The sequence below is a fragment of the Gordionus sp. m RMFG-2023 genome, chromosome 1, assembly GCF_954871325.1.
Source record: "Gordionus sp. m RMFG-2023 chromosome 1, tfGorSpeb1-WG-v2, whole genome shotgun sequence".
In the NCBI taxonomy this organism is placed as follows: domain Eukaryota; kingdom Metazoa; phylum Nematomorpha; class Gordioida; order Chordodea; family Parachordodidae; genus Gordionus; species Gordionus sp. m RMFG-2023.
Window position 1 is genome coordinate 76452956 of NC_088775.1, and position 19858 is coordinate 76472813.

General features: G+C 26.5%; 2 protein-coding genes across 2 annotated transcripts in view; one reads left to right on the forward strand and one right to left on the reverse strand.

Annotated features, from left to right (window-relative positions):
• The window catches only part of LOC135922444 (ribose-phosphate pyrophosphokinase 1-like), a 32428-nt gene extending 22958 nt beyond the window's left edge, over nucleotides 1-9470 (reverse strand). The window contains exons 1-2 of the mRNA XM_065456818.1: nucleotides 9335-9470; nucleotides 9106-9289 (exon numbers count right to left, since the gene is read on the reverse strand). Coding sequence (XP_065312890.1) covers nucleotides 9106-9289; nucleotides 9335-9456 — 306 coding nt within the window. The 5' untranslated portion in view covers nucleotides 9457-9470. The remainder of the gene's footprint in view (nucleotides 1-9105; nucleotides 9290-9334) is intronic.
• A 4395-nt stretch (nucleotides 9471-13865) lies between these two features.
• On the forward strand, nucleotides 13866-17666 carry LOC135922106 (fimbrin-like). The gene is made up of 6 exons (XM_065456515.1): nucleotides 13866-13950; nucleotides 14048-14464; nucleotides 15180-15830; nucleotides 15959-16233; nucleotides 16384-16525; nucleotides 17415-17666. The coding sequence occupies exons 1-6, from the start codon at nucleotides 13945-13947 to the stop codon at nucleotides 17646-17648; spliced, it is 1725 nt and encodes a 574-aa protein (XP_065312587.1). The 5' UTR covers nucleotides 13866-13944; the 3' UTR covers nucleotides 17649-17666.
• The last annotated feature ends 2192 nt before the right edge of the window (nucleotides 17667-19858 follow it).

Sequence of the window (19858 nt, forward strand, 5' to 3'; positions counted from 1 at the left end):
CCCTCGAGAGAAAAACAAACGTGGCTCATCCGAATATTTATTATCTGATAAATATTTTAGAAAGACACCAACCATCATTCGAGTGAGCTTAAGGTCTTACAAATCAATAGTGGGTTTAACGTGAGGAGAAAAAATAAAAAATACGATCACTTAAATATCAACATTGATAATCTAACTTGTATATACGAGCGTACATTGGAAATATATCTTTTTTTAGATAATGTTTCATATTTTATAAAACAACAATCAAAACCCGTATTTATTTATATTTCTTTTATATATTTACATTTTTATTATTCTCTTGCTATATATGGTATACTTTATTTACATTTTTATTAGGGCTGTACTGATATTAAATATCGAATCGGATCAGTACCAATATTTAGCATTTTCCGAAAATATTGGATCGGGCCGATACCTTTAAAAACCCGATCCGATCTTTTTACTTTTCTTTTTTTTTGTTATTTTAATTTATGTTATGTATATTTATTTTACATATAATTAATCTTTATAATTTCGCGTAAATATACATATATTAACCCTTTTTTACATAGCCGGTTGAAATTTGTCCCGCATAAAAAAGGACCTTTAATACGTGGTGGGGCATATTTAGCCCGGCTTGATTTTTTTATTTTATTTAATACACAGATGGTATAAATTTATCCCATTTAAAAAATTATATTAATTATGTTTATTTTAATATTTTCGCGCGCAAAAAAGTTTCGTAATCCCGCCTTTTTATTTTATTTTATGCAAAAATTTTTTATAAAATTTTTAAATCTACTTTAGCAAAATTCTGGTATATTTGATAAATAAAAATGATAAGAAACATTTATATTAGAGATCTGCAAAGTTACGAACTTTTTTAAAAAATTCGGGCCGGGTAGGGACGGATTTTGGATTTTTTTTAAAATATATCTAAATTTATTAATTTTATATTGAATTTTTTATGTAAAATTAAAGATTTTTGATTCTATTTATTGAAACTAAACGCCATATAACATATGTCTTTTATTTTGAGTAATTATAAAAATTAATTTCTTTATTTAAATAAATTCGGCCGGGCCGGCATATCGTTTTAAAAAAATTCGGGTTCGGGTCGGGCCGGGAAATCTTTTTTAAAAAAAATTTCGGGCCGGGCCGGGCTTGAAAAATTAAGCCCAATGCAGATCACTAATTTATATATTCTACATATTTATCATATATATCAATATTAAAAATGATCATTTATTTTTTTGGCAGTTACAAAAAATATATCCGGTCTTTTTATGTCCCACTGTGCAATAATGCTTATTTTACATTTATATTTTTATAAAATTTTTCAAAAAAATTTTCTTGTCTGATATATATTCAACTGATTTTGATTCTTCTTTTGAAATATACTTAAAGGAAGTCGAGGAAAACCTAATTGAATTAAATTGGAGGGCAATTACAATACCCCCACCAAGTTTTATATCAGATTGCGGCTCTGGTGATTATATAAGAGGTCTCTATTTCGATTAAAAATTATCTAAAATCTTCTATCTCAAAAGATTCTTGACTTGGGTGTATCATCATCCTTGCAAAGCAATCCAATATCGACTCCTTCAAAATTTCATAAAAAATTTGTCGCTGATGATACAAGGAAAAAGGGATCGGATCATATTTCTATAAAAATTCTTGCTAGTTATTCGCCCTTGGGAAAATATATTAGGACATCCTGGGAATGTTCAATTTGTAAAGTTTCGCTATGTATTAACGCTAAAAGAAATTGATTTTTCTTTTAATAACAAAAAATAATGTATATAATACACAGTGGGAAAAATAGGTCCCTCCCTCAGTTATAAATTATTTTGTAATTTTTGTATTTTATATTATAAAATTTCAATAAATATCAAAAAATAACATTTTAAACAATCTCAGTGATTATTTTATTTAAGTTTTTATAGGTGAACAATAGAGGATTTTTTTTAATGTTGAAATGTAGCAATAAAGGGTAAAAAAAAATATACATAATTACAATAAAATATAAGTAATTTTTGTTGTACATAACGGAATTTTTAAAAAATATATAATTTAACAATTCTAGAAATTTCAAGAACTTTAACAAACAACGACTTCATAATACAAAGTATAATAATAGATATAATGGAAATATAATTAGTGTAAATGATTATATGAGGAAGAATAGGGGGGGGGGGGGGGATTTTAAATAATTTAGGAAAAAAGAAGAAAATCTAGATTAATCGGGCTCCTTGGGGAGTGAACCTATGAATATGAAGCTTTTGAAATTAGATTTTATGATCTGAATTCCTATGCGTTGACGTAAGTAGACGCCTTCTTTTGGGTCTCCTGATTTTGTTCTTAAGGTTCTGCCAATCTTTTTAATTAGGCTAAGAGCCTGACTTCCAAGGGATGTTAAGGTCGTCGTGACAACTGGTACAAATTTATACTCATCTGGAATATCCACATATTTATTTGTTTTTATAAGAATTTTACGATTTCTCTGATACGTAATGAGGATGAGATTTTATAATTTAAAGTTGACACATTTTTAAACATTAATTAATACGATTTAAAGCTGAAACATTTAAAACACAAATTTTGAATTTATCTTTTTTATTATAACATATAAATTTCTAACTGGTATTATAACAAAAAAACAACAATATATACAAAAAAATTATAAGTATATCAATATCCTACAGTTATGTTTTTCAAATATAATCTATTTACATTTTATCGTTATACATCCATTTCAAATCATTTTTAACTTTTTACCTTTAAATTGATTTTTACTTTTACATTTAAATCGATTTTAACTTTTACATAAAATATTTCATTATCACTTCGAGTGATTTTATTTAAATTATTTCCACAATATAACAGTTTTAAAATCTTCGGTGTATTTTAAAATGTCCTTATTGATGTTGGAGGGTGAGAGGGGGTCAACGCAGGAGAAATCCCAAGCTAGAAATCGGCCCTTCTCCCAAGGAATTTGTGTAATTCCATCGTGTCGTCTCCTATCCGTAAAGAGACCTGAGGGTTCTAAAGTGGCAGGAAAGCCTGCGGACTGTAAAGCTCGTTTTATGAGAGCATTATCTGTTATGCCGGATTGAGCATTGGAGGCAATGACGACCAGTTTGACTTACTGGCCTTTTGCACTTGGCGCACTTTGTTGAAACTGAGACTGTTACATTTAAGCGAATGGCTACATCAAATATTTTCTAAATAATTTTTAAATTTTTTTTCTTTTTTAAAATAGATTTATGGCTGTGTCCTAAATATCAAAAATTGCATAAAAATTATCTCGCGCAATTTGAGCGAATCTAACGAAAAAAATAATATAAGCCATTTTTAATGGAAAATTAAAATGTTGGCCTAAATGATTTTTTCAATTTTGCGCAAATTACGTGATTCTTGAAAATTTTACGATTCGTAAAACTTAATCATTTTTTCCTTAAACTTTTGCGAATTGAGGGAATAAAAATGGTTAACGAATTTCAATTGATGGAAACTATAAGACCTTATAGATATTTGTGTAATAGTGACCTTAAATACAGAGACACCGCTGGTAGCAAAATCAAATGAGAGGAGATTGGTAAGAGATATGATCTTACTATGAAGAAATAAATAAAAAATTTGCTGGAATTAAGGCAAAATTTAATAAAATTTTTGCTATATACAGAAAATCAGGTATAATTATAAATATATATAAATGTTATTTTATATTTTAGGTTCAGGTGCTAATATTTTGAATAGCAAGCAACTCAAATTTATTGAGGATTATTATTTAAAGAAAATGTGGAAGATATTTGTAAGCATTCTGAAGCAAGTTTCAGTTTGAAGCTATTCTAAGGATTCTATTAATGAAAAAATATCTCCACATGTATTATAACATGAAATTAGAACTATATAATAATCTATATTTTAGGATGAGTCAATCATCCAAGATGTGCTGAATGTTCAAACATCATCACAGGTATTATAACATGAAATTAGATCTATATAATAAACTATATTTTAGAATGATGAACCAAATGCACAATATATCTTAAATGATATAGTTAATTCATTTAGTCCTATAGACATAAATATGTCTGAGAATGAAATATTAGAAGTTGAATATTTATTATTTATTTTATTAATTTAATAATAGTTAGACAATTCTAATAAAGAAAATATTTTTCCTTGTACCTCTAAAAGGAAAAATTTGGAAAATCCTAAATCTAAAAGAATAAACAAAAGTAAAAAATATGATACTGAAAAGATGGATATATTTAAAGGTAAATATTTATTGTATTTAATAATTATTTATTTGAAATAGATTATGCCAAAAAAATATCATATGATGATGATATTCATCATGTTCAGGGATTTTTTAAGTCCTTCCAAACAACTTTCAGTCACATGACTGAAAAAGAAATGAAATGAAAATGAAATTTTTAGAATTTATATCTATTTATATGTAATCTTTTATACATATTATATTCTTATATCTTAATTTTTAATACCATATTTATAATGTTTAACATATTTTGTATATTTTTATAATAAAAATTATTATATTTAATGTTAAAAAATGTAAATTTAGTCATTGTAGCAGTCTTCCTCATTAAATTAATTACAAATATTTTACTTATACAATATAATCAAACAACACTTTTTATTGCACTTTTTATTGAATACTTAAAAAAATTATATAAATTTAAATGAAAACATTCATAAGAAATATAAGGTTATGAGAATTAAGAAATATAAGGTTATGGGAATTAAGAAATAAATATATACAAAAATTTTACATATAATTTTTTACAAATAAGTTAAATGTTTCTCTGATATTATTAGAGCTTTCAGTCCATCGCTGGAACTGAGATCGGGTAAAATTTGGAATAGGATATTTTTCATGAATTATTGGTGTAGAATGATTTCCCTCAAGATCAATTATAATATTGTGTAATAGGCAGTCAGCCTTAACTATTTGTATAGTATTGGTAATATTTGTTTCTGATGGTTTATAAAGGTGTCTGAATTTAGCACTCATGATGCCAAAGCATCTCTCTATTGATACTCTAACTTTTGATAATTTTGTATTGAAATTTGATTTATTATCATTCAAATTTGTTTTATAAGGTTTCATAATTAAATCCATTAAAGGATATGCATCGTCACCTACAAATATGTAAGGTGATAATATATCTGTTGGGTAAAAAATTTGGATTGGGAATCTTTATGATTTTTTTGATCATCCCTTCATAAAATAGGCTTTTAGAAAATATACTTCTATCTGATATAGATCCAGGAAACCCAACTTCAATCAACATGAATCTAGAAAAGAATTAAAATTTAGAAAATATATAATTACCTAGCTTTATCATCTGAAATACCTTGAATCACAATGGAATTGAATTTTTTATAATTATAAAATGTGGATCCACTTTTTTTAGGTTGTTTTATTTTGACATGTTTTCCATCAATGCACCTATTATATGAGGAAAACCTGATTTCCTGAAGTATCTTTCTGATATTTCAAGCATCTGTTGAACTGTTGGTAAACAGAGATGCTTGGGTTGAAGACCTACCCATAATAACCTATATGTTGCTGTGACAATTGTGTATACAGATGTTTTTCAAATCTTTGAATATAATGCTATTTTTCTAAAGCTCATACCAGTTGTCAAATATCTATAAATATATACAGATTATAAAAAAAAATAATCATCATACATGAGTGTTATATAGAGTCAATGCTTCACATTAATAGAGTTTTTATGTATAATTATAGCGGTGTCTATAGACTTGAAATTTAAAAGAATGTAGTTGAATGTTTCCACATGCATGTGGAACATCTGACGAAATTTGTCAGGATAAGATGGAATAAAATCAAATATTTTAAAAAGTCCTTGATCTCTAGAATTAATATATATAATGTAAATAATATCATATATACCGGCCTTGTAAAAATCTATGCCTTCTTCTATGCTCAGTCGTATCAACAAATAATATAAAAAATAGATATAGTAAATCATTCACATCAAACATTTTAAAATTGAAAATAAATGTATGAATTGGTAATTATACAATATACCCCCCCCCCCATATAATATAGAAATGATTTAAATACAATTGTAATATACATGTTTATATTATCATATAATAAATATAATATTAATATGGATAAATTATAGTTAAAATTTATAAAAGATATATGTGTACATTTATAATTTAAAACAATTTATATATTAATAATTTATAAAATACTATAATATTATTAGATAATAATTATGTGTAATATATATTTATAATAATATAATAATAGTTTTATAATATTAAAATGATTTATATATGTCTAATAATTTATATATACAACACTATTAATATATAAAACTTATATGTGTAATATTATAATTATATAACAAAAATAATATAATAAAATGATTTATATATTTATAATTTATAAAATTATTTATATATTATTAGACTTCTTAAGATTTTCATTCATTCAATTCCTTGCTTTTATGATTCTTGCTATTTAGAGGTGGAACAGAAAATTTTTTTCAAAAAAAATACGGTCAGGCCATGCAAATGGTACCTCTGTAAGTCTCTATTTTATAAAATTTTAAGATAGAGTAGCTAAAAAAATAAGAAAATGTTATCTACAACAATAAAATTATTTGAATTTATCTAGTGTTGATAAATGGCTCGATTTCACAGATTCTTTAAAACGGCTAAATCAAGCCAAAAAATACCCAATCTTGGAGATTTTGTTCATAGTAAGTAGAAAGGTTTAGGAATCTATTAACGGAATTTATAGGTAAAGGCAATAATATTTTGGGCAAACCATTTTTTTAGTCGTTTTATCATAGCCGAGGCATTTAATAATACTAGATTCAGCCATAAACATTAATTTTAAATAAAATGATTTAGTCATTTGTAAAAGATGGTTGGCATTTTAAAATAGAAAATATTTATTTTTTTAAATATTGGTAATATTGATTATAAATCAGTATAAATTTCGGATCGGTAAGGTAAAATAATAATATATAATAAAATATGGGATATGATTGGTGAGAAATTTGTGGATTGGAACAGCCTTACTTAATATATACTATTTAAATATTTCATTGCCAAATCGATGAAAAAGGAACCTTTTTGGTCGATCTTCAATTCCAGTACAAAAATTATTTTCGAATATTATGTCATTAGATCAGAAACGAAATTTGAACTCGATACAGGCGCGTAACCAAGGGCCCCCTCGCAAATTTGTCTGTTTTTGTAAATACCATTTTAAACGAATAAAAAATTTCCCCTAACACCCCCCCCCCCAAAAAATGTATACAATATATCACTATAGAGAAGAATTTGAAGGAAAAATTAGTAAAAGTTAATAATTTTTAAAAATAAAAGCTATTTTTGATTTTATAAAAAAAAGTGATAACCCAAAATTATTTTTATAAAATAGCCAAAGGCCTACAATAAGTGAACCTAAAGACCTCCAATAAAATTTATGGAGGAAAAAACACATGCCCCCCCCCCTTAGCAAACGTGGGCATGCCTATGAATCGATAACTTTTATATTACCCAAGATATTCAGGTATAAAAGTTAAAAAAAGTCATTTTCCCTTAAAGGCTAAATCAATTTGGGTATATAAGATTGAAAATTAAATGAAAGAATATGGTTATTTATAGTTTATGCCCAGTAAAAAGACCAGGACTTAAAATTTTTGCCATTTTCTTTTTCTATTGTTTATTAACTTACTACCTAATGTACCCTTCAATAATTCATATGACTAACATATATTTAAAAAGTTGACATTTAAAGATATAGTAATCAATTTATGGGTAATTAATATTCAAATTTATTAAAGTATCTAGATACATTTATAATCTAATAAAACGTTTTTTTATATCAAAAATAATAATATTTGAATTTATTTCATTTAATAATATGTCCAAATTTATAACAAAAACTAACCAGATAAATTTTATTTTTTGCAATGGATGACAATGATAAATTTTATTATTTTATTTACATTAATTTAAAAAATATATATTTATCATAATTTTTAGATCAATACTTCCAGACAATCTCTGAAAAGAAATCAAATAATTTAATACTAGATTTTTTAGCCCTTCATTATATGAAATAAAAATAATAATATAATTTTAAAACTCATCAAATTTGAATAATTCTTTTTTAAATGAGTGTAGGTTTAATATATTTATATTTAATGATTATACCAATATAAAGTTGTTATTCATTAAATATAACAACCACTTGGTCATCAATTGCTCTGGTAGAAAGAGTTAAGTGCGGCTAAAAATATACAGGTAAATGAGTGCTTTAATGATAAAAATCTTTGTAAGATTTTAATGGTTCAGGCAAATTTTTTCTAAATTATAATGAGTCAGGTTGGGTTTAAATAGCCTAGCCAAGTAACTTGTGCAAAAATTTTTAACAGTCCAAAATAGGCCAAGATTTGCATATTTCTAATTTAAATATTAAAAAAATTGGTGGTTCAAAAAATAATAATTCTATAAACGCATTATATTTGATTTAATTCATTTATTTTAAGTCGAATATTGATGTAAAATATTATTAATTTTTTTTTTATATAAGTGCCTTCTAGGTAACAATTTTTTGTTTTTGAAATAAAATAAATACTACAATACTTTTTGTAATTATATATTAATGTTATATAATTTTGTTCATTTTAGATTATTTCTTTTAATTTAGTGATAAATAAATCAATTTTTGGGTAAAAATATGGATATAATTTTATACCTGGATTGGGTCTGAAATTTTTAAGTTTTCAGGTTGGGTCAGTAAAGAACTTTTTATTTCTATGGGTCAGATTGGGTTAAATATATTAGTCCCTTGAGATCTAATACATAAATAAATATTTTTATGATTTTGGACCTCCTTTAAAAAATATATAATTAAAAAAGCCAAATAATTTATAGAAGGCCCATTAAAGCTCAGATTTTAATATAGCTATAAGAATAAATTAGTAATTGCACTGATATTTTTATTTAAAATACATTTATTGAATTTTCAATTGATATTTTATAGCATTTATATTCTATTTAAGTAGATATGAGTTAAATAAATAAAATATTAAATACTTTATCTTTTTTATCTTGCCGTGCATATGGAAAGCATGGCATCACAGCTGTAACTCTTGCAGCGGAGGCTATTTTACATGCATTTATCATAATTAGCAATTCCATCAAATTATCATTTATTTCTCCACACCCACTCTGTAATATGTATACATCTTCCCCTCTTACAGATTCACCTATTTCAACACTTAACATGAATATAACATTGAATGCAAAATTAATTTAAATTTACCATGTTTCCATGTTTGAAAACTTTTTTGCCACCACTTTTCCAAGATCAATTCCCAATCTATCAGCAATCTTTTCAGCTAGATCAGGATGACTACTACCACTGAAAAATTTTATATTTGGCATAGGAGTTTTGAAGGTTTGATTCTAATTACAAAATTTGTAAATAATAGACTCAAAAAATTCAAGTGAGGTTTTAAAACACAATGTGGATATATAATAATAATATTTCATAAAATTATAGATTTCATTTTGGCTTTCATAATTATTTACAGGGTTTGTACGCAAAATGTTTTAAATTTAATTTATAAATTAAAGATCCTCACAAAACATACAATGTTATAATCTAGACCTAAAGGACCTAAAGCCTAAAAAGGCAAAATTATATAAAATAATAAATTTATCTTTTTAAATTAAAATACATATCAAATTTTTATTTGAGCACTAAAGAATTTTGTTAAAATTGAACTATTTGTTTCTTGTAGTGTTGTTATATCTACTCAGTCCTAACTGTCGAAAAAATTTGCTATTGAGGCCCGATTTAATTTTTTTCAAGATTAAGCTATTCAAACCTCGAACAAGACTTTGGTAATAACTACCGCTTAAAAATTCAGCTTATCCTATTTGGGTCAGCTCAAAACCTGCTAAAAATGGTGCTATTAAAGCACTTTCTGGTGGTGAACCTTCAGCGTCTACATGACAGGATTTTCACTGGATGCAAACCCCCTTCAAAAACCTTTGCCTACCCCCCTAAAAAATTTGACCACCTTCGGCGGCGTTGTCTCCTTATTATTATTTTTACCTTTTAAATTTATTGATACTCTTTTCAGAGAATTTATAAAAGATAACTTACATTAATCTATCTCTACTACCAACTATCAATATTTTGTGAATATAAAGAATTTATTTTTTAGACAACAAATTCAATTAAAACCTCCATTATTTACAATGAATTAATTATTATGGCATTATGAGCTTGCTGAAATGATAGCAGAAAGTTTTATTTGGAAATTTAAGAGATAACCCCCCAAAAATTTATCTTACCACCATTAAAGCAGCCTACCCCTTACTCCCATTAAAGCAGCCTACCCCCTACCCCTCTCATAAAATAGGATACAAACTGTTCCTACCCCTCCCGCTCATGTAGACGCTGTGAACCTTACTAAATATTTTAAATAAAGCTATAAATTTCTATTGAAGTTATAAAAAATTTTAAGAAAATTTGATCTTAAAATATATTCATGGGTCAATAATATATTTTATGAAAATTCCAATTATGAGTGGAAAGCCCTGCTGCCCCCATGGAATCGACGACACTGATAAAATAATTTAAAGCCTCTCATCACGATCGATTATTATAGGATTTTCTTTTTCGTAAAGAAATCACAATTTTTAAGTTAATAAAATATAAATAAAAGGAAAATAAAAATAAAAATAAAAACATTAAAAAAATAAAAAACAAAACTTTTTGATTCTCTATTTTTTAAGATAATAAAGATGCCATCTGGCTATAAAAAAAAGGTTGAAATGAAAAAAAAAAATTTCTATTTTTGACTTTTTAAAAATTTTAATTTTCATAACATAATAAAGAGCGAATGGATTTAAATTTTTAACTTATGTAAAAATTTGGGGTGATGAGGGAAGGGGCGGGCTCAGTCCCCCGGTCTTGCCTTTATACATATCCCCTAGGTAATACATCACTAGTCCTATATATTTCTATTAGTTTCAACAAAATTTTCTAATTTATGAATATTTTTTGTTTTGTATCAAAAATTCTTGTTACTTGGCTCTCTTTTAAAATTTTTACCATTATTATCTAATGTAAGTCTATTAAATCAACAAGATTTTACATTTTAAAAACATTTGTTGTTTGAAGATTTGAAATAAAATCTATGATATTTTTTTAAGTATGGAAAAGCGACTTGTAAAATCTAGTGTTGTTAAACGGCTCGTTTTGAGTCGATTTTTAAAAACGGCTAACTCAATATTTTATCCAGAAAAATATTAAGCAAGCCTGAAGATTTTTTTTATAGAAGGCACAAAGGTCTAGCCATATATTAGTGAAATTATAAGGTTTAGGCGATATTTTTCTGGCTAAAGTATTGAGTTAGCCGTTTTTAAAAATTGGCTCACAACATTCTAAAATCTTTATTTTATAATATTATATTTGTAATAAGTATTAAGAAAACATTTTTAATTTTTATTTTTATTTTCCCCAATCAGTGGTCTAATACTTCTATGAGCCTCTGAGTAAAATACCCTCCTGAGAAATATATCCCCTTGGTAGATCATTTGTTCCAATTTCTTCTTATTCATTCACTTGAAAGGGAATAATATAAATATCTTCAATGCACATAAATGCAAGCAATAATTTTAGAAATAAAACTAAAAAATTGTTAATAGAAAAGTGAAATAATAAAATTTTCATTCTAATTTTATCAAATCTATCTATCTAACCTGTACATAATCAGGGTAAACTTTTAGATAATTTGTGTTTTTAATACTAGCATTGTTTATCGGGATATTTTTATAAATGTATTTTTTAATCTTATACTTCCTTAATATTTTTCACAGTATTTTTTTCAATCATATTTTTCAATTAAATCAAAGAAATATTTTGCTATATATTTTTATTTGATTTTTTTTATTTAATACAATATATATTTTTTTATACCAAAAATCACTTATAAATATATATTATTTTGATTTTATATTTAAAACCTAATAAATTTTTCCATTTGGTTTTAATATTTTAAAATAAAATTTAAAAATTATTTTTCTCGCTACCATTACTAATCTATCACATTTTTACTCATCACAATTATGATCCATCTTCCTTTAATATTTGCTACCATTTATAATCAACTATCATCATGGCCATTTGGGATTCATTATCATTTGTGAATCATCGCAATTTAAAATTCAAGGCTATTTTTAATTTATCATCATATGTGATACACTAACAATTTTGATTCCCATCATTTGGAGCTCGTCGACTTTGTACATAATTTGTATTTTTAAAATGAAACCCGCAATCTCCACTCAATATTCAAATTTCTAGTCTATAAATTCTTAATTGTCATACACCCGAAATTTAATAATTTTATGTATAAAATTTTTATTATTATTCCACGAACATATAACTAGTTAAAGAATATACTAATACCTAAAATAACCTTGATTGACATAATATTTTAATCTTAACGATCTCAACAGTCATTATTCAAGTTCAAAAAATACTTTCAGGTTATCCTATATAACTAGCTATGATCAAAAGGTAGTGTTGCTAAACGACTCGATTTGAGACATTTTTATAAATGGTTATTTCAACATTTTTTTCCAGAAAAATATTATCTAACTATAAGCCTTGAAATTTCTTCTTTAATAGATGATTAAACCTTTTTGCTACTCTACGAGCAAAATCTTTAGGCTTGCATAATATTATTATGAATAAAGAGTTCGCCGTTTTAAAAAATCGGATGAAAACAAGCCGTTTAACAACACTACTAGAGGATAAAGTTATTTCAATAGTTTTGACCACCTCCCATCCTGGGACAGTTATTTTAGGAAAACTAACTTTCACTCATAAGTAACTTAGGAAAGAGAATAGTTATAGTCAGACAGATATTGGTTCTTAGATTTATTTAAAAAGTGAACAAAAACTAAATTGTTGCTTAGTAAGTTATTATATTGATTGACGATATGTATCATTACCTTCATAATTGCATGAACATCTGACACTCACCGTGAAAAAAGAAGAATTCTGCTAAAAAAAATTAATTACAATTATATAAAAGAAAACTTCAACAGTCTCTGCGGCTGGGTAATTCTAAATTATTTATTTATTATATAAAATATAAAGTAATTCTAGCCTAGCAGGCACATTTAATCAATCCCTAAGAATTTTTTTTAGAACTAACCTTTCAGCCGAGATAATTTCTTTTAGCCATGATTTAAAAATCATGATAATTTATCAGTATATTCAGTCCATATCTGACACTGAATCATAATTGTACCCAATTGACGGTTCCAAATCCAAGTGATGCTGAATTAACCGATTAGAAATATAATTCTACCTAATTTTTATTATGACGAACTGTCGCTGTGCTGAATAGTTCATTAAGAATTATTGCATTTCTTAATTGACATAAAACTTCGAATTGTCCTTTCATTGAATTTCTCTCAACCGAAATAGTCGAACCCAATTGAAATTCACTAAATTTGTGCACTTAAATTATCTCTATGTCGCCGATACACACGCTGAATTGTGGGTGAGACAAATTGCCCATCAACACATTTTTCTTCAACGAATTGTCGATGCACCGAATGGATACACATTAAATTCTATATTCAGAACGAAGATTTTGAATTAAATTTGTAATATTTCTAAAATGATTACTTCATTTGCTTCTAACATAACATATGCATATCATCATTTTGTATATTACATCATACTTTATCAAAAAAAGTCATTTCTAACAATTCCTAATGTTCAATCAAATTTTTAAATTTTATATAGTATTATGTATAATAATTTTTATTTAATACTCTATTTATGTTTTGCAAATCATAATAAAGATGTAGTCCAATTTTTTTAGAAATAATATTCGGACCATGGATGTAACAACTAAAAAATTATATTTATATAAATATAAGCCTTAAACTAAAAATAATGTATATGTAAAATGTTTATAAATATAATTATATAAATAACCAGAAACGTCTCAAACATTCCGTTACCGCAGAAGAAGAAGCCGCTTACGTTAATTGGATAAACAAACTATTGAAACCGGACGCTGACTTAAAATTTATGATGCCATTGGAAACTGGAAAGTTTTTCCCGAAACTCAAAGATGGTTTATTACTCTGCAAATTGGTGAACACTGTTCAAGCAAACACTATAGACGAACGGACTTTGAATAAACGAGAAGATAAAGAACTGAGTATTTTCAAGAAGCATGAAAATTTAAACTTGGCCGTCAATTCCGCTCGGGCTATTGGAGTGAACACTACCAATATTCACGCAGAAGATTTTCTGAAAGAGAGAGCTCATCTTATTCTGAGTTTCCTGCGGCAACTTATTATTTTAGGGTTGTTCGCTAGGTTGGATCTTAAATCTCATCCAGGATTACAAGTATTAATCATAGCATATAATACCTAACACATATATTATTATAAATTCCTATGTTTAATTAAATTTTTAAATCATCGATAATTTTGTGTTTATCATTCTAGTATAAAACTATTATAGGCCTAAAGCAAGGTTTTAACATTTTTTCATAGTCTTATTTTCCTGTGGAGTAAAATATTAGCGGTGCCAATTTGTTACTAGCCACAATGCTTTTAGAATTTCTTTCTATTATGAAAAACTTTTAACTAGATTCAAAATGTAATTATATAAAATTTTTTATATTTCTAATTTTTACGAGATAATTAAAAAATAATGGCAAAAATTTCTTTATGAACCAAAAGATTCAAGAACATATTTTAATATCAAAACCTTTTTCCCTCGTGGAGTAAAATATGCAATGCTAAATTATCACTAGACACAGGTTTAGAATATCTTTCTATTTTAACTAAGCTCAAAACTAAGTTTTAAAAATTTTCATAATTTTTATCCTCATGAGGTAAAATTTAATAGCAGTTCTAATTTATTATTAGACCCAATGGTTTAGAACTTTTTATGATGCCATAATTAAATTAAATATTTTGAAATAGAAAATATGGTTCAAAATAAATTTATGGATATGAATAACTCTAAAATATGTTATTTATTAAATTAAAAGCATCTATAGGTGATAAATATGATCATGCATAATCTATATACTATAAAAAAATACTTTTGTTAGGTGCTATTGAAACCTAACGAAGAGCTCTCCGATTTTATAAAAATGTCCCCAGAGAAAATTCTGATGAGATGGGTCAACTATCAGTTGGCATTGGCTAAATGCAAAAGAAGAATGAAAAACTTTACGAAAGATGTTCAAGACTGTGAAATATTTTCAAATCTTATCCGACAGATAGCTCCAAGAGAGGTGCCCATAACAATGGACGCTATGATTGAACCAAATTTAACTAAGAGAGCTGATATAATGCTAGATCAAGCCAACAAATTGGGTTGTCGAGATTTTATAACATCCCGAGATGTTAGTACAGGAAACTACAAACTGTGTTTGGCATTTGTAGCAAATTTATTTAACAATCATCCGTCTCTACCAATAGATGTTTTAGAAGCCCCCGAGGAAAAAATCGAGGAGACGAGGGAAGAAAAAACTTTCAGAAATTGGATAAATTCTTTAGGCGTTATGCCTAGGGTCAAGTATTTGTTTCCTGATTTGCAGGATGGAATAGTGTTGTGCGGATTACTTGATAAAATGCAGCCCAAAAGTGTTGACTGGACCAAAGTAAAAAAAACTTTCAAAAAAGCTACAGCCAAGATTGATAAACGGGAGAATTGTGTACAAGTTGTCGAAGTAGCTAAAGGTTTTGGCGTTTCATTGGTAAATTAAGTCGCTAATTTTACGGGGTTTTATGAATCTCAATAAAAAAATAGTTAAAAAAACCGAGAATAAAATTGATATATTTTTGTATAGACATTTTTGAATTAGTTATTTTTTTTAAATTTTAGGTTGGAATAGGTGGAGCTGATATTTACGATATGAAAAAGAATGCTATTATGTCTTTGCTATACCAACTGCTACACAAGCAAACAATGAGTATATTGCTCAAACTTAAACCAGGCGGAAAAATCCAGGATAAAGACATTATTCAATGGGCTGCCACCAAACTAAAAGACAACGAAAAAAAAAGAACCTTCAAAAGTTTCACGGATCCCAATTTGGTAGATGGAATTGCCATTCTAGAATTGCTTGAGTGCATTAAACCTGGGAGAGTTAGTTGGGGGTAAAAACTATTTCACTTCTTTTAGTAAAAGTATATTACATAAATATGTCCATGACTTATTCATAATCTTCATAATCGCAGTCTTATTCTGATATTAGTTAAACCCTATTGCCAGAGGAAAGGCCTAAAATAAATTGTTACATTGTTTAGATTGGTCAAAGGTTACACGGATAGTGGTGTCCCAGATGCAAACATCTCTGATGAAGATCGTCTCTCAAACATAGGGTATGCTATTTCGTTGTCACGTAAATTGGGAGCAGTAATCATTGCTTTACCTGAGGACGTTTTGGAAGTTAAAAAAAATTATTGATTTTATTTTTAAAGGGAGAAAATGATAAAATTTTATGGAAAAAAGGATAGTAGCATAATTATGCACTAATTAGCATGACCTTCGTTTTTTTGCTAAAAATGAAGTTTGAAGATTTCAAATCGTTATACAATTATCTACATTTAAAAAAAAAAAATTTGATTTTCACTTTTTTTTTAAAATGTCTTTTTTCTGAAAAATTTCATTTATCGAAAAATAATGACGTGATATCAATTAAACTAGAAAAAAAGTCAAAACATATAAAATTACATTTATAAATTTGTATGGTTTTTCTTTATGGTTAAAGCCTCTGTTTGGCAGCTTCCATCTAGGTAATAATGTAGTCATAGAGGATAAATAAGCTTATCAATCAAAGTTAATCTTAACAGATGAGAAAGGGGTGAAGAAGAGTTAGACTCCCCCCCCCCCATCTATCTTTTCAATAAAATTAAGATAGATCAATAATTATTTAAAGGACAATAACATTTTAAAAAACATAATTTTTTTATTTTCCATAGTAGCCAAAAAACACAATCTTGTTTAGACATGCGTTAATAAAAAATTATATTCATTTTTATACAGGATTGCTTATAAAATTAACTCAAAAATATATTGTCGAAATATTGAGCCCTTTATTTAATATTTCCACAAATTTCTTTCTTAATTATTTTGTTTCTACAATTTATTTTTATCCTATCAAATATCAATTAGAGACGAGAAACTTAATACCTGTATTATAGAAATTAAAACTTTGGATTTGATAATTTTTTTAGGTATTATTTTAAATTCTGTTTTTGTAAATCTTATATAATTCTGGTTTAAGGAAAACAAACACAATAATTATATTTTGTACTGTTAATAATGCACCAAAAAGCTGAAACCCAAAATGATGATGACAATTTTTGCATCTCTCATGACCCTTGATACAATAACTGCCGAAAATCCACCAGAAGTTGAAACTGAGGAGACTGGTACAAGAACTTCAAAAAGAAAAAGTAAAAAGGGAACTTCATCTCCGATTAAAAAAAGCCCAGAGGCGGAGGAAGAAGAAGAGGAGGAAGAGGAAGAAGAAGTTGAATTAGATGACGAGGATGTAGAGGAAGAGTGATGTTTATCAATTTCAATTATAGGCCCAAATGTTATAATTACTATTTAATGATTTTTTTTACATAGATTATAATGATTTTTTACAAAAACTGTTATAATATAATTTCATTTTTTCTTAATAAGGAAAATATTCGGTTAGCCTCTGTTAAATTTTACTTTACTTATATTATTTTTTTTTTAAAAAACATTAATTATTTTTTTAATTTAAATATTGAAAAAAATTTGATTAAAATTTATTTTTTTATTATTATAAATTTTAAAAATTTAGCATATCTGTTAGTTGAATTAAAATGTATCGAGTGATATAAGAATCACATACTACACACTAGAGTCCTGCCTTTGGCATATTTTTGAGGTCGAGCTCAATCGGAGGAAAGCAAATTAAATATTTTTTGTTCTACCTATCTAATCCTTTTTTTTTCAAAGATCTGACACCAATCAAAATTACTAGCATAAATGTAGGTCAGAGTCTGATTCTATATTAAAAATAATTAAAGAAAGAGATTGAGGAAAAAGTATATTTTTAGGAGAAATCTAAATATTCGATGTAAAAGAATTAGGGGGAAAAAAATTAAAATTTTGCTGGTTTGGTCGAATCTAATTCCAGCGGGTTCTCGCAGGTCACGCATACGCTAAAATGTCCACTACTATTTATATATTTTGAACTCTTGTGATGCTCGGTTTCTCACCTTTGATTTTAATGTAAAATATGCTTCTAAAATTAAATAATATATTTTAACGATCTATATTAATATACTTGATATACTTGGAATAACGCGCCATTCTTTTCTGAGTTCACGGTTCATATATTTGAGTTAAAAAAAATTTTTTATTCACGAATATGTTAGACTTATTAATATAAGCATTTGGCTATTTATAAGAACTAATCACTGCGATCATTGGTTTGTTGAATTATTATTTTGTTTGATCAGAACTTAAAACATTATCTTCAATTCGATATTCCTAGCTTATGAAATAATTATTTTGTAAAATAATTTATTGGAAGATCGATAATTATTTTTCTTATTCTATGTTTAGATTAGAAAGACTGATGCTTTATGTAGTAGTTGTTAATTATTCGAATAAAATATAGGGTCCATTCGAAATTATCAAAAATTCTTTAAAATATTCTATTTTTTTTTTAAAATTCAATTTTTTATTAAAATTCATATACAAATATGATAAAATATTATTATTTAAAAATTAACATTATAATATAGAGAATATAATAAAATATGTCATATATAAGTTTAAGTTAAAAAAAAATTGATACAAATGTATATTTTTATAAAAGAAAAAACATTTAAAAAAAAATATCAAGTGGCGAGGTCGGGTCATGATGTTTTAAATATTTGATAATTAGATCTAATTATAGATACGGCGATTTTCTGCTTGAGTTTATAAAATGGAGAAAGGTATGATTTTTTTATTGATTTAAGAGATCCAATGTCGCTTGTCCAAAAGAGCAAGTTGACGTAGCAGCTATGGGAACAAAGTGGTTGTCACACATTAGGTATATTTTATATTTTTTAGAGATTCGGCTCTTTTAAGGGGATCATGAGAATTATTCGATGGGGCCATGGGATCAATGCAGGTAAAATCCCACATTAAAGGATTTCCCATTAAAAAAGGTACAATTGTTTTGCTGTCAGGGCGTTTTTTATCTAAAAAAGATATCGGTTCTAAAATACAGGGAAGGCTTTATTTAAAAAAGAAGCTGTTATTGTATTTATTTTATCATGTCGGCTGATTTTTGATATAAATTTACAGTGGAGAGGGTGTCTCCCATATGCATCTGCCGATTGATTGCATTTAATGCAAATATAATGGTTTAGAAAAGGTACGCCCAAGCGTAAATTGATTGTATAACGAAAAACGTCGTTATCTAGTAGCTGGTTATATAAAATGCTGGGATATGAATCTAACCATTTATGGCCAGAGTTGTTGAAATTAAGTGATCTTAGGAGGGATTTATATTGGTTATCATCGCTCAAGTTGAGGTAATCTAAGGAACGAGATACCAATCCTTGATCCCAATCTTTTTGTTTCGTTGAATCTGGTGGGGCTGTGTTTGGTAAGACATTAATATTCCAACAACATAAGGCTTCATCTAATAAATTATCTTTATCGATGGTAATAATTTGCGAGGTAATATTTTTTACTTCTAAGGTTGATGAGATGAAGGAAACAAGGGCTATACTTAATGCCGAT

What these genes read in the sequence shown, in the direction of transcription:
- LOC135922106 (XM_065456515.1), top strand. An exon ending in AATCTCATCCAGGATTACAA is followed by an intron (nt 14,465 to 15,179) that starts GTATTAATCATA and finishes TACTTTTGTTAG; the next exon opens with GTGCTATTGAAACCTAACGA. An exon ending in CCTGGGAGAGTTAGTTGGGG is followed by an intron (nt 16,234 to 16,383) that starts GTAAAAACTATT and finishes TACATTGTTTAG; the next exon opens with ATTGGTCAAAGGTTACACGG.